Genomic DNA, 13,172 nt, shown 5'->3' with positions numbered 1-13,172 from the left:
AAAGAAAACAATGCGCCTGTGGGATTGGTGAAACTCACAGTGCTGAGTTAGCAGAGAAATGTGAATTAAAAAAAGGTACAATGGGTTGGCTGGCCGGGTTTTCTGTGGAGACAGTGGGGAAGGGGGTAAGGTAAACAGGCGGAGCCTTCCCGGGACGCCATCTGCACGGAATCAGTATAGCGGTCCAGACACTCCCGGTCCCCGAGGACGTTCCCGGAAAGCGATCCCTGGGGAATACCACCTTCCAATCCAATCCCTTCCTGCCCTCGGGCTGTGCCCTTGGGAGCCCAGAAGGAGGCGGAGCTTGATGGGGGAGGTCCCGGGGGTGGTCTGGTGGGCGGTCCCTTGTCGGCAGTCGCCGCTCTGTGGACCCGGGAGGGGGCGTGTCCACACTAGGGGCGGGGTTACGCTGGCGGCGGCCGCCCCGGCAGCCGGCGAGGGGCGGAGCTCTCCATAGGCTGCTCCGGAGGGGCGGTGGCGGTGGCCGCGGAGGCTGCATCGCCGGCCCAGCCGGGAAAGGGGTGACCGAGGGCGGGGCGGGGCGCCTCAGGCCTCGCGTCCACCTGTCCAGCCGCTCGCGCTCCCCTGGGTCGGCGGGGCCTGCGCCGGCCCGGGCCCATGGCGGCGTCGGCGGCTCTGTCGGCGGCAGCGGCGGCGGCGGCCCTGTCGGGCCTGGTGGTGCGGCTGTCGCGCTCGGCGGCCGCCCGCGGCTCGTATGGCGCCTTCTGCAAGGGGCTCACGCGCACGCTGATCACCTTCTTCGACCTGGCCTGGCGGCTGCGCATGAACTTCCCCTACTTCTACGTGGTGGCCTCGGTGATGCTCAACGTCCGCCTGCAGGTGCGGATCGAGTGAGCGGGCGCCGCCGCAGCCCCGGCAGGAGGGTCCCGCGCGCCGGGCCGCGACGGACAGGGGCGCCGGCATGAGGGCCGGCCGCCGGGACACGGCGGGGGCAGGAGGCGGGGCGGCCCGGGCCCCCGGGCCCTAGACCTCTGCGGACCACGCCGGCCACCCGGCCGCCGAGCCGCTCGGCCCCGGCCACGACCCGCCTGCCCGCGGCGCCGCCGGTGACCTATTGCACAGAAACTCGCCAAACGGGCCCTTTCCGTTGGGCTTGAGAAAAAAAAAAAAACACACAACAGAAAACCCAATTTGAGTGCGGCCGACCTGTTGCCTCACGTTGGCCAGAGCCCGGGAAGCAGCAAGGAAAAATTCTGCAGCAGGTACTTGACTGGCCCCGATCCGCAAGGTAGGAGGCCAGAAGCTGGACCCGCGGGCTGGCGGCGGCGCTTGCCATGACATCTCGGTGACAGGGGGAACTGTGGACGGGACCCCAGGAAGCCAACCCCTGAGCTGCTCAGGCGGGGAGCCACAGGAGTCCCGGAATCCCTGGTCCTCATTCCCATACAGGAGTGAGGGGTGGCGGCAGCCCGGGCATCTCAGAGGGTCAGCCCATCCTCGCCTGGCTTTCCCCAGAGGCCCTGGTGCTGCCACCTGAACCCCAGGGAATGGAGGGGAATGGGCTGGGGGAGGCGCTGGGGAAGGCCCTAGAAGGAAAAGATGCTGCCATCCTTCACCCCCTTAGGGGGCCAGACAGGGAGGGTGGTTGTGTTCTTGGTCAAAGCCCTGGTCAGGCCCCTTCTAAGCCCTCAGGCCCCTGGGGTCGGGGCCTGCTCCTGCTGTGCCTGCTGCTCCCCGCCCGCTCTGGGGGCGTCCTCTGGCGCTGGGCACTTGGACGTTAGGAGTGGGGAGGCCAGTGGGAAGGCCACTCGGCCCTGTCCCTGCCCTGCAGTCTTGCTCTGGCGCCATTGCAGCCACCCTCCCTCCAGCCCCTGTGTCTGCCCTCCCGGTGCCACTGAACACTGCCTCCAGCAGCCCCTGTGCACCCAGAGGAGCCTGGAAATGGAGATCTTCTTGAGCCCAGGGCAGCTCTCAGGCTGGGGTGGAGAGAGCAGGTGGAGGAGGGGCTTGCGAGGAGGCTGCACTTGGGCAAACTGGCACCACTCTCCCTGGGGAGGCCACTGTGAAGTCTCCATCTCTTTGTCTTTTCAGGAACCAGCGTTTGTAGGTGGTGACCCACCCCTTGTCTGGCCTTGTCAGGAGACTCCAATCCCTGCCCAGGGGCCACCCCTGGCCCCAGAGCTGCCTGGGGAGCAGCTGGGCGAAGGGCCTGGCCCAGGAGGAGAGAAAGGACCTTCCCGGCAGAGGCACGGAGGGCTGGGGTAGCCAGTGGTCCGGTTCTGGCATGGGGAAGGATGCCGCCCTGTCACTCAGCACTGCAGCTCCTAGCAACACTTTGAGGGAGTTCTGTTCTCCCACCTGATCATTGGAAAAGCTAGCTCTGGGACAGGGAGAGGTCTGGCCTGGTCATACAGATAAGAAGTGGTGGGGCTGAATCTGCCCCCAGCCTTGGAGAAAACCTGGCATGGGTGGGGTGGGGGAGGGGAGCCGAAGGCCCCCCTGGGGGACCTAGGGGCAGAGAGAGTGAGGTCCAGGGTAGGTAGTGTGGGGAGCTGGCTTTTCTTGGAGTGGAGTGGGAGGTCACAGGGAAGACGGTGGTCAGAGCTGAGATGGACACAGGAGAGAGTCCTAGAACGCCTTGCGGGGCGGATGTCTTTACCCACAGAGCCTGGCCTACCCCTGCCACCCCACCCCAGGCTGGACCAAGGGCTCCTCAGCAGTTGAGTGGCACAAGCCTCTCAGTTTGGGTGGCAGGGTGGGGGTAGGGCTCCTGGGGACAGGAGGGAACCAGGAGGGTAAAGGGAAAACCTGGGATGGGGCTGGGACCCACGCATGACCCCATCTCTCTGTCCTCAGGCTCGCCCCCCCCCCAGCCCAGGATCCCGCTGGAGAACCTCTTCTGGATGGGCTTGGATTGGTCCTGGAGGCCCCAGGTGTGGGGTTCCCTGGTGCACCAGGAAGGCCAGGCGTGGCCCCGAGGGGAGCCAGGAAGGACCCAGGTCCCACAGCGGCTCTGCCACTGGTTGCTCTAGGCCCCAGCCTCCAAATTCCTGGGACTGAAAACCCAAGCAGTCTGGCCAGGCCCGGGGACAGAGTGGCCCAGTGTCACACCTCCTGCCCTCCTCAGCTACGAAGCTGGAGGCCAGGTCCTGAGTGAAGAGCTCTGCCCACCTCAGCCCGGGGACTGAGGCCAGATGAGGCCACCATGTGTCCCCTGCAGCTTCCCACAGACAGGGTGTGATGGCTTCCTTCCTTGTGCCAAGTGTCCTCGTGGCGCTTCCTGTGCCCCATCCCTTTCCACCCTGGACCACTTCTGGGAGCCTGCCAGCCCGCCCACTCCATTCGCAGATGTCTGGGGACAGCGCGTGAGAAGAGAGGACAAGGGGCCTCCTTAGCTGATGCACAGATGTGCCCCTTGCAAGGCCCCGCCTCACCCTCGGGGTGACCTGCTCCCCAGCTGCGGCTTTGTTGCTCTGCTGGAGCCCCCTGGGGCCTGTGACTCCTTTTCCCCATGGGGGGGGGAGCCTCAAGGCCCTGGCCGGAGAGCCCTTCCTTGCGGGGCGCCCCAGCCCCTGCCTGCCCCGCTGCGGGGGCCCGGCAAGTCTCCGCACAGCCCCCCGAGGGACCGGCCGGGGCTGCACTGCCCCCACCTGTGCTGCTGCCTTGCTTTTCTGACCGGTTTGGCCTTGAGTAGTTCGCAGCCTGCCCTGCCCCCACCCCCCCACCCCCCGCCCCGCTCCCCGCACCGGGCCCTGGCCGCCTGACGGGCTCTCCATGCACTTTATTCATTTGCAGTCTGTTTTCCAGGCGGCAGCGCTTCTACAAAACCCAGACAGGGGCGAGTAGGGTGACTGTCACTTCCCCGAGCGTGGTTAACTGTCCCGGGCAGCACCGGCTGCTCCGAGAAATGCTCTCGTTCCCGGTGTTGTCAGATCTTGTCAGTCTCAGTTAAAAAAACAGCCCTCCCTGAGTTCAATAAAATAACATGAAACTGGGGGCCGCCTCTTGTGGTGCGGTGAGGTCGCCTCAGAGGAGGGGGGCTGGCGGTGACGTCACCTGGGAGGGCTGCAGGGGGCGGGGCCGGGGCGGAGGCCCGGTCAGGAGATGCGGGGAGACCCGCCCGCCTGGGTCAGGGCCCCTGGAGGAGAAGGCAGGGCCACGGGCCTGGCCGGAGGGGTGGCGATCTGTCCCTTTCATAACCTTATTTGAACAGCCTGGCACCTGGGTCTTCTCTCCGTTTTAGAGCCGGGCCTTAGAAAACGCTTCATCCAGTGGAAGCTGGAGGGTGGGCTGCGGGAGGTGGGGTCGAAGAGCCTCCCTGCACAGCATTTTGGGTCCCCTGGAGGCCCGTCTGCAGCAGCAGGTGGCAAGATCCCCCTTGCCTCCCTGCCGGCCCGGTGGGTGGCCAGTTTTGGAAAAGATAAGAGGGTGGGGACTGGAAGCCTGCTGCCCTTCCCCCACGCTGAGACCCGAACTGTCCCTTGAGAGCCCCAGCCTAGTGACTCCCCATAGAAGCCTGGCCATGGCTTCCAACTACTGTAGGGCTGAGGGTGGGCAGGCAGGCAGGCAGGGGGCTGGTGGAGGGTGCCTGGGGAGCCCAGTGGTCGAGGTAGAAGAAGGAGGAAGGCCCACAGTCCCCTGGGGGAGGACTCCTGAGGATGCAGGGTCATGGTCCCCCTGAGGAGCACAGCCTGGGGTAAGGGTCTTGGCTGTGCTCCACCTGCTGGGAACGTCCAGGGGTCAAAGCACCCTGACGAATCAGACCCTTTGAGCACTGGCCACCACAGGAGGGATGGACCCCAGTCCCTGCCAGTGCCCTGAGCTTCCCTCTGCTGTGTCCAGACCGTCCCGTGCAGTCGCCATTGGTCCCAACCCCAGCCCAGAGATCACGTAGCCTGCCACCACTGAGATGGGGGGGTCAGACCGGAGCGCAGGGTCCCAGGAGCTCAGGGTCCTGGGCACGTTGGAGAGGGAGGCGCACCCTCCCTGCCACCGAGGAGGGCAGGCAGCTTCCGCTGTGGTCCAGGGTCTCGTCCTGAGCCCAGCTCGTCACGGACCATCGCGTGGCCCCAGGCCGGCCACGGGCGCTCTCGCGTGGCCTATAGGGAGCCTTCAGGGTGGCCGTGGCCTTCTGCGAGCCGATGGCTACTCAACATTGGTTCCGGCTTCACCTGGAGCAGCCTGGTCTCTAGGAGGAGAGGAAAGCAAGCGGAGGGAACTGGCAGGTGTGGCGAGCCCGCCCGGGGCCCCGGGGCCCTGCTGGCTGCTTTGTTCCCGTCACCTCCCCATCTTCCCCACGGCCACCTTCGGAGGAGGTCATGGCGAGGCTGTGGTCCCCGGATGACCCGCGAGGTTGCTCCGAGCGCCAGGAGGTTCCTCACCTCCTCCCCTGTCCTTGGAGTGGACCTTCCCCCCACCATCCCCCACGAGGAGCTGTTCCGAGGTCGCAGCCGTGAGAGAGTGAGGTGTGGCTGAGCCCGTCCGCTGGGCATGTGTGTCTGAACCCGGTGAAGGCCTCAGTACAGACCCCTGATTCTGGCAGGTGGGTGTGCGGACACGTCCTCAGGCGGCAGCCGCCAAGACAGGCCTCGTGGGTCAGTTCCCTGGCGCTGTGCTCCTGCCTCCCGCCTGCCCCTCCGCTGTGCTCCGCCCCTCCCCTGGGCCGGCCGCCCTCCTCCCCAGGGCTCACTGCTGTGGCTGCACCTAGCTGGGACCACGCGTCTCCCTGGTGCGCAGGCTTTCCCAGTATCAACAGCCCCTCTTCGTCCTGGGCCACGTGTGGGTCTTTGGTTTGTTTTGTTGGAAATGGGAAATGCCATTGCTTCAGCCGTGCCTCCGAGGTTCTGTGGCCCCTTTTATAAGAGAAGCTCGAGTTTAGAGTTTAGAAGATCTTATGTGTATTGCCAACCACGAGAGGACACAGTATCGGCAGTGCCCTTCTGGAGCACAGGGGTCACCCCCGGATCCCCTCTGTCTCCGCCTGTCGGTGTTTGCAGCTCCTTACCTGCATGGGGAGCACTCCGGCTGGATCCTCCGTCTCTTGCCTGCTTCCCACTGACGTGCTGGGGACCCTCTGAGGCTCCTGGGCTGCCTTTGTGGAATGCTCTAGTTCCCTCCTCCCACGGGCCCTGGCTTCCACCGGCCACCTTTGCACCCTTTCTGGGCAGGCTCGCAGCCCCCTCCCGTCTCCCCTCGGTGCGCTGCTCCCCTCCATGGAGGAAGGGGAGAGAAGAGGGCTAAGCAGCAGCCCTCCGCGGCTCACCCCGCTGAGACTCGGCCACCCCTGCAGGGCTCACACCCAGCTGGAGTGTGGATTCGGGCACCAGACCACAGAGGAGAACCTTCCAGACTCCACTCTGGAGCCCACCCTGCACTCATCCTGTGGAAGGAGGCGCCCCAAAGGCAGGGGACAACGGCAGGCAATGGCCACTGAGCCACTGCTCCCGCCTCCCTGCGGGGTTTTCTGAGGACCACGTGGCAGGAAGGCCGGGTGGCCCTGAGCCAGCGCTTGGCACAAAAAAGGGTTCGGCTCATCAGATCCACCCTTCAGAGCAGGACCACCGGCCACCCCAGAGAACCTTCTTGTTTTCACAGGTGCCCACCGGCACAGTGACGCGTGCCCCGGTGTCCCCTGAGTCACCCTTCAGTGCCAGAGTCTGGGGCAGGATTTCAGGATACAAAGGTGAGCTGCTTCAGTGTGGCCTCTGGCCTCCTAACAGCGACAGACCTAGGACTTGACCGCTTGGCTTCAAGTACATGTGTACTTGACATCAAAGGCAGCCTCTCTCCAATCAGGGTGATCCAGCATCCGGGACCTCAGGAAGGATCTGCTGGGGCTTCTGGGGAAATGCGGGGGAGCAGAAGCACCCTCTGGGGCAGGATTTCAGGATACAAAGGTGAGCTGCTTCAGTGTGGCCTCTGGCCTCCTAACAGCGACAGACCTAGGACTTGACCGCTTGGCTTCAAGTACACGTGTACTTGACATCAAAGGCAGCCTCTCTCTAATCGGGGTGATCCAGCATCCGGGACCTCAGGAAGGAATCTGCTGGGGCTTCTGGGGAAATGCGGGGGAGCGGAAGCACCCCAGATGCTTCTCTGCCAGCACCGTCACCCCTGGGGTAGGACAGGAGAATTTGGGGCTCGGGTGGATGCAGACCCAGCTGTCGGGAACTCGGGATCACACCCACCCCAGGCCCACGAGAAGGAGCCACGCTTGCAGCCTGGAGCCGGGGTTGGGGAGCCCTGCTGGAGAGGATCCCTGCATGGGGCACAGAGGGACTGAGATGCCCCTGGCAGGGCACCAAGCTGCCTCAGGCTGCCCCATCTGCAGTGTCCGCCGTCCTCTGGAGGAAAGCCACAGCTCTGGCCCCAAGGCTGAGCAAGATCCCAAGGTCACCACCACCTGCGAGGCCCGCCCCACAAAACAGAGCCAAGGGCCTGCCTCTCTCGCAGCCTCTGCCTCGTGGATGCTCTGTGGTCACAGCGGCCTCTCAGGGTCCGTGCCTTCTGTGTCTGTGTCTCAGCTTCTGTGCCCCGGCCGTCCTCTGGAGGAAAGCCACAGCTCTGGCCCCAAGGCTGAGCAAGGTCCCAAGGTCACCACCACCTGCAAGGCCCGCCCCACAAAACAGAGCCAAGGGCCTGCCTCTCTCGCAGCCTCTGCCTCGTGGATGCTCTGTGGTCACAGCGCCTCTCAGGGTCCGTGCCTTCTGCGTCTGTGTCTCAGCTTCTGTGCCCCGCGAGGAGCGCCTCTCGCAGCCTCTGCCTCGTGGATGCTCTGTGGTCACAGCGGCCTCTCAGGGTCCGTGCCTTCTGTGTCTGTGTCTCAGCTTCTGTGCCCCGCGAGGAGCGCCGCTGCCATCCCAGGAGCTGGCCAGAGCCCTGAGCTGGGGACCTCCGAGCGCTCCCCGTGTAGGGCCCGCCCTGGCCACCATCCAGCCAACGGGGAGGCAGCAGCCAGGCTCCTGGGGCCACTAAGAGGCGGAGGGCAAGGGGGTCCTCTCTCCTCCCATCATTGGTGACATCGCCAATATGGTGGCCCTGGACAAATGAGCTGGGGTGGGTGCCCCTGCGTGTGCTTTAGTGGGACAGTCTCCTCCCATCATTGGTGACATCGCCAATATGGTGGCCCTAGACAAATGAGCTGGGGTGGGTGCCCCTGCGTGTGCTTCAGGGGGACGGGGGCTCCCCTGTGGGGTCCTTAGGAAGATGACAGCCTGTCATGGAAGGCTTTTGAGCCCGGCTGCCGCCCTAGAACCTGCTGGCCGCTCCTTAGCCCCGACAGTGGGTTCTCTGTCCTGTGCCTCGGGGACCACACCCTTGCGAATGGTCAGTAGGGAGAGCAGGCAGGCCTGGTCCGAACACCCTAGAGATACATAGCGGGACCACGCGGGGTTTCTCCCTGCAATGCAACGTTGGTTTCACAGCTTAAAGTCAATCAAAGTTTTACTCCGTACTAACAGAGGAAGGGGGGGAACTGACTGTTACGGTAGGAGCGGGAGCGAGAGCTGACAAAATCCAATGCCCAGCTGTGATAAACATTTCCAACACAACTGGTATCTAGAAAGGAACTTTCTCAACCTAGGGAGGAGTGTCCACGTAATCGTAGAGTGTGCACGATCCTTAACGGTGGAGGGATGAAGGTTTTCTCCACCATGGGGAACAGTGCAGGAGGCGCGCTTCTGCCCTTTCTCTTCCACAGTACACAGGAGAGCCCCGCCAGCGGGGCACGCGCCTCATGCCCCGAAATAAAAACATTCCGATTGGAAAGGAAGAAGTACAACGATCTTTACTCACAGATGATCCTATATGGAGAAAATCCCAAGAGCTACACAGAGACCAAAAGGCCCTAGACCCGTAAGTACATTCGGCAAGGCCACAGGACACCAGATCAGTATTAAAATCGCAATTGTATGTCTATATACTAGCAACAAAAATTCAAAAATGAAATAAAATAATTTGAAAAACATTGCCGGGAAGGTTTAAAGGAGCTCTAGATAGAGGGGTGCCTGGGTCGTTCAGTTGGGTGAGAGGCAGGCCCTTGATTTCGGCTCAGATCATGATCTCAGGGTCCTGGGATGAGTTCTGCGTGGGGCTCCGTGCTCAGCAGGGAGGCTGCCTGCAGATTCTCTCTCTCCTTCTGCCTGTTTCCCTCCCCCTGCTCACGCTCACTTGCTCGCTCTCTCAAAGAAATAAATACTTTAAAAAAAAAGTATAGATAGAGACATTTCATGGTTAGGAAGACTGAATATTGTCAAGATGGCAATCTTCCCCCATTTCATCTGTAGATTGGACACAAGCTCTATCCAAAGCTCAGCTGAGTCTCCTATAGAAATTGACGAGCTGATTCCACAATGTAGGTGGAAATGCAGATGACCTTAAATAACTAAAGCATCGTGAAAAGGGAAAACAAAGTTGAGGATTTACCATAGGTATCCCGAGACTTATTATAAAGCACAGTAATAAAGACAGTGTGGTATTGGTGCAAAGATCAGTGTGTAAATCAGCGGAACAGACTGAGAGACTATAAACGTATCCCTACATATATGATCGATTGACTTTTTCTTGTGGCAAAGTACACAGAACGTGAAATGTACCATTTTACCCATTTTCAGGTATACGATCCAGTGGCCTGGAACACTTTCACAATGTTGTGCAACTGTCACCAGTATCACGTTCCAGAACATTTCCGTCACCCCAGAATGGAAACACCATACCAGGAAGCTGTCGCTGTCCATTCCTTCTCTACCCCAGCCCTTCGCAACCAAAACGGTGCTTTCTGTCTCTCTGCCTCTTCTGGGCGTTTCATAAAAATGGAATCGTACAATATGTGACCTTTTCTGTCTGGTTTCTTTCCCTCAGCATAAGGTTCGGAGGTTCAGAGAGATTGTTGCTTGGGTCAGCACCTTGTTCCTGTTTAGGGGGTGAATTCTATGCCACCGTACGCATAGACCACTTCTGGTTAGCCATTCCCCCGGTGATGGACATTTGTGTTGTCTCTACCTTTTGGCTCTTATGCATAGCGCTGCGGGAACATTCGTGAACGAGTTGTGTTTGAACACCTGAGTTCACGTTTTGGGATCCATATGTGGGAGTGGAATTCCTGGATCGCATGGCTGTTCTCTGTTTAACTCACCGAGGAACCCCCACAGTGTTTCACAGAGAGGCCGCACCACCGTGTGTTCGCGCTAGTAACGTATGATGCTTCTGATTTTTCCACATCTTCTCTGATACTTGTTATTCTCCTGTTTTTAAATGATGGTCCTCCTCGTGGGTGTGAAGTGCTGTCTCATTGCGATCTTGATTTGCATTTCCCTAATGACTAAGGATGTTGAGCCTCTTTCCATTGCTTGTTGGCCATCTGTAGAATGATTCGTACCTAGGGATAAATTTGACAAACGATACACAAGACTGTACCGTGAAACCTCAAAAGAAATGAAAGAGCAGGTGTAAATGCAGAGCTGTGTGTGCTCATAGATTTGAAGACTCCGTATTGCTAAGTGTCAACTCCACGAAACTGACGTGTAGATTCAGTGCATTCCCAATAAACGCACAGCAGGACTCCTTAAAGAAATTGCCAAGCTGATCCCAACGTTTACACGGAAATGCAGAAGGCGGAAGACAGCCAAACGATTTTGAAAACGAACAGTTTCAGCACTTCACTACCTAGGTTCAAGGCTCACAGCCATCAACCGGGCCTCGTGCTATTGCAGAACGATGGAGATCAGTGCACAGAACGGAGAGTTCAGAATATACTCAGAACTACACAGACGATGGATTTTGACAGAAGCGTCAAGGCAATGCAATGGAGAAAGGATAATACTTTCAAGAAGTAGTCCTGGAAACATTAGAAAAGCGGGCCCGTGAGCATGCAACTTGACCCTAACCTCACATCACATACAAAAATTAACCCCAAACCAAGACATACATGGCAGAGAGGAAACCAGGGTATATGCCACCTGTGTTGGGGGGACTGCCGTTCTCAGCTGAACTGCGGGGTGGGCTCCTCCCCGATGTCAAATGCAAGAAAAAGTCAGACCCTATCACCCCGGGAATCACAGCCAAAGGGCTAAGGCAGATGCCCTGCAGGCTCACCTTGACACCTACGTCCCCCACCACCTTTTTGTGCCCCAAGACCTCCTTCCCTTCCGCTTAGGAAAAACTGCTCTGCGGGCTGCCTGGCCCTCTCGCTGAAGGCCAGAGCAACAGCCCCGCCAGGCGTTCTGATGTAGTTCAAGGGAGTGGCCAGCAGGTGGCGCTGCTCTCTCAGCGCAGCCCAGACTCGGGCCAGGGTAAAGAGCCCTGCACCCAGCTTTGGCAGAACTAGCTTCCTGTAAGTGGGTGCACAGTGAGGAGGAGAAGCACAGGTTTTCGAGTTACCCGAGATGCACGATCTTGAGCACAGAAGACTCGTGAACGGATGCTGGGCTTCCGATGCCATGCGTGCTACACCCGTGATTCTCAGGCACAGCGCGGGGAGCAGGGCGCCCCGTGTCCCCAGGGTCCGCTGAGAACACCATTAGTACCGGGAGATGGCTAGTCCCATCTTGAAGCGAGGCGCCTTGCGGTGCCAGCAGGCTTGCGAGGGGGAAAGCAGCTGGGTTGGAACCCTGGCTCTCCGGGTCACGAGCGGGTGCCAGGCCCCTCGTACTTACTCTCTGCCCTTCGCTTCCTTCGTGTGCACAGGGATTAGCAATTCCGAGGTTCTGCGAGCCATCAGGGAAGTCCTGCACGTCAAGGAATAAGCTCTGAGCACGGAGCCCGCCACGGGGAAGCCGGCAGTAACGGAGGCCTGGTCTTTATTAGCTGTGAGCCTCCTTCGTAGCTCGTCACACGGACTGTTCCGTCTCCGCGACGCCGAAAGGCAGCCCCGTGTCAGTGTCAAGGCCACGGACTTTGTCGTTGGGTACAGCAGCTGTAGCACTTCTCAGGGGCCGTGGAAACAGCCCCGGGCCTCCCTGAGCCCCAGCCTCGTGGCGGTAAAAGGAGCATGTGCCACAGCCTCCTCGCAGGCTGTCCCGGGGACCAGAGGCCGCCGTCTGCGGGCTGCGGGGTGCAGAGGAGGGGCCCGGTAGGTCACAGCTGCTGGGGCGCCCTGCACACCGGGGCACCGTCCACGGCGCGCCCGGGCCCGGACACGACTCCTTCCGTCCGCCGTGTCTGCACCTTGTCGGTTCCCTCTCCTCCGCCCGCGCTCAGCTGCGGGCCCGGGGTGCCGCAGGGATGCAAACGGAGAGAAAGGAGAGCCTAAAACAGAGGGGATTCCATCCGTCCACGTGTGTCCAGCTTCGGGAACGACAGCCGCCTACTATCTGACGGTTGTCCTGCAGCTGCGGTCCGCAGGGAGGTCCCCGAAGGTCCTGGGTTTCCTCTGCGCCCGGCTTTGCTGGAAACGTCCTGAGTCCTAGCGAGCCTCATTGTTGGCCCCCAGCAGCCACAGCAGCAAGCCTCTTGGTGCTCTCTCTCTCTCTCTCTCTCTCTCTCTCTCTCTCCAGTGTCTCTGGGAGAACCGAAGTACAGGAGCCTGGCCTCATTCCGGCCTGCTCTAATCTGCCCTCAGCCTCCACCCATCCCTCTCCATGCTTGTCCATCACATGGGTCTTCCCAGGAGCAAAAGGACTGCCTCAGCCTCTTATGCCACAGAAGGCTTAAAATTGCAAAGTCAGCCATATTCCTTTCTCTGGAAACTTCACATAACTTTAGAGGACTATGCCTGACCTGGGGCTTCTGAGGTCCTTATGTCCCCACTACCCAGTTACAATGCACCTGTCCTGGGAACCCCTTCCCTTAAGAATACCTTCTGCTTTCAAAATTCGTGCTGGTGGTTTATCCTGATCCTTGCAGTTCTCAATCATGAAAGATGGCTGGCAGGGGCTAGTTCGTAGACCAGTCTGTGACAGTTTACCTCCATTCTTGACGCTTGTGAAAGTGAGATCATTGCCCTGCAGTGCCGGGGAGCTGGCCTTAGTCATGGTATCCAAGCAGGTTGTGACCACGGGTCTAACTGCTTATGACACACTCAAATGTTCAAATTCAAAATGTTCCAAGTTGAACTTGTCTTTTCTAAAAATCCAAAATACCCATCTCTTCTTTCTTGGCTCCCTATCTTGGGTGGCGTTACCAAGTAGCCACCCAGAAATCAGGAGTCATGTCTGATCTGAGTCGACACTATCCTTCTCCCTCAAGTATCCAGGTAGTAAGACTCCAGTCCCTGT

At 60.1% G+C, this 13,172-nt stretch overlaps 1 protein-coding gene and 1 long non-coding RNA gene across 2 annotated transcripts; both read left to right on the top strand.

The window, feature by feature from the left end:
• Nucleotides 1-509: 509 nt before the first annotated feature.
• LOC121102249 (small integral membrane protein 10-like protein 2A) lies at nt 510-3,956 on the top strand. The gene is made up of 2 exons (XM_040627559.1): nt 510-1,249; nt 2,053-3,956. Exon 1 carries the CDS (start codon nt 619-621, stop codon nt 853-855), a length of 237 nt encoding a protein of 78 aa, XP_040483493.1. The 5' UTR covers nt 510-618; the 3' UTR covers nt 856-1,249; nt 2,053-3,956.
• A 4,098-nt stretch (nt 3,957-8,054) lies between these two features.
• LOC103672952 lies at nt 8,055-9,786 on the top strand. Its single transcript, XR_571274.2, has 2 exons — nt 8,055-8,814; nt 9,573-9,786. It is a non-coding gene; the product is annotated as an uncharacterized LOC103672952 (long non-coding RNA).
• Nucleotides 9,787-13,172: the final 3,386 nt, after the last annotated feature.

Source organism: Ursus maritimus (assembly GCF_017311325.1).
Source record: "Ursus maritimus isolate PB19 chromosome X unlocalized genomic scaffold, ASM1731132v1 scaffold_X1, whole genome shotgun sequence".
NCBI classification, from domain to species: Eukaryota; Metazoa; Chordata; class Mammalia; order Carnivora; family Ursidae; genus Ursus; species Ursus maritimus.
The sequence above is the reverse complement of the archived record's forward strand: the minus strand, read 5'-3'. Positions and strand labels throughout refer to the sequence as shown.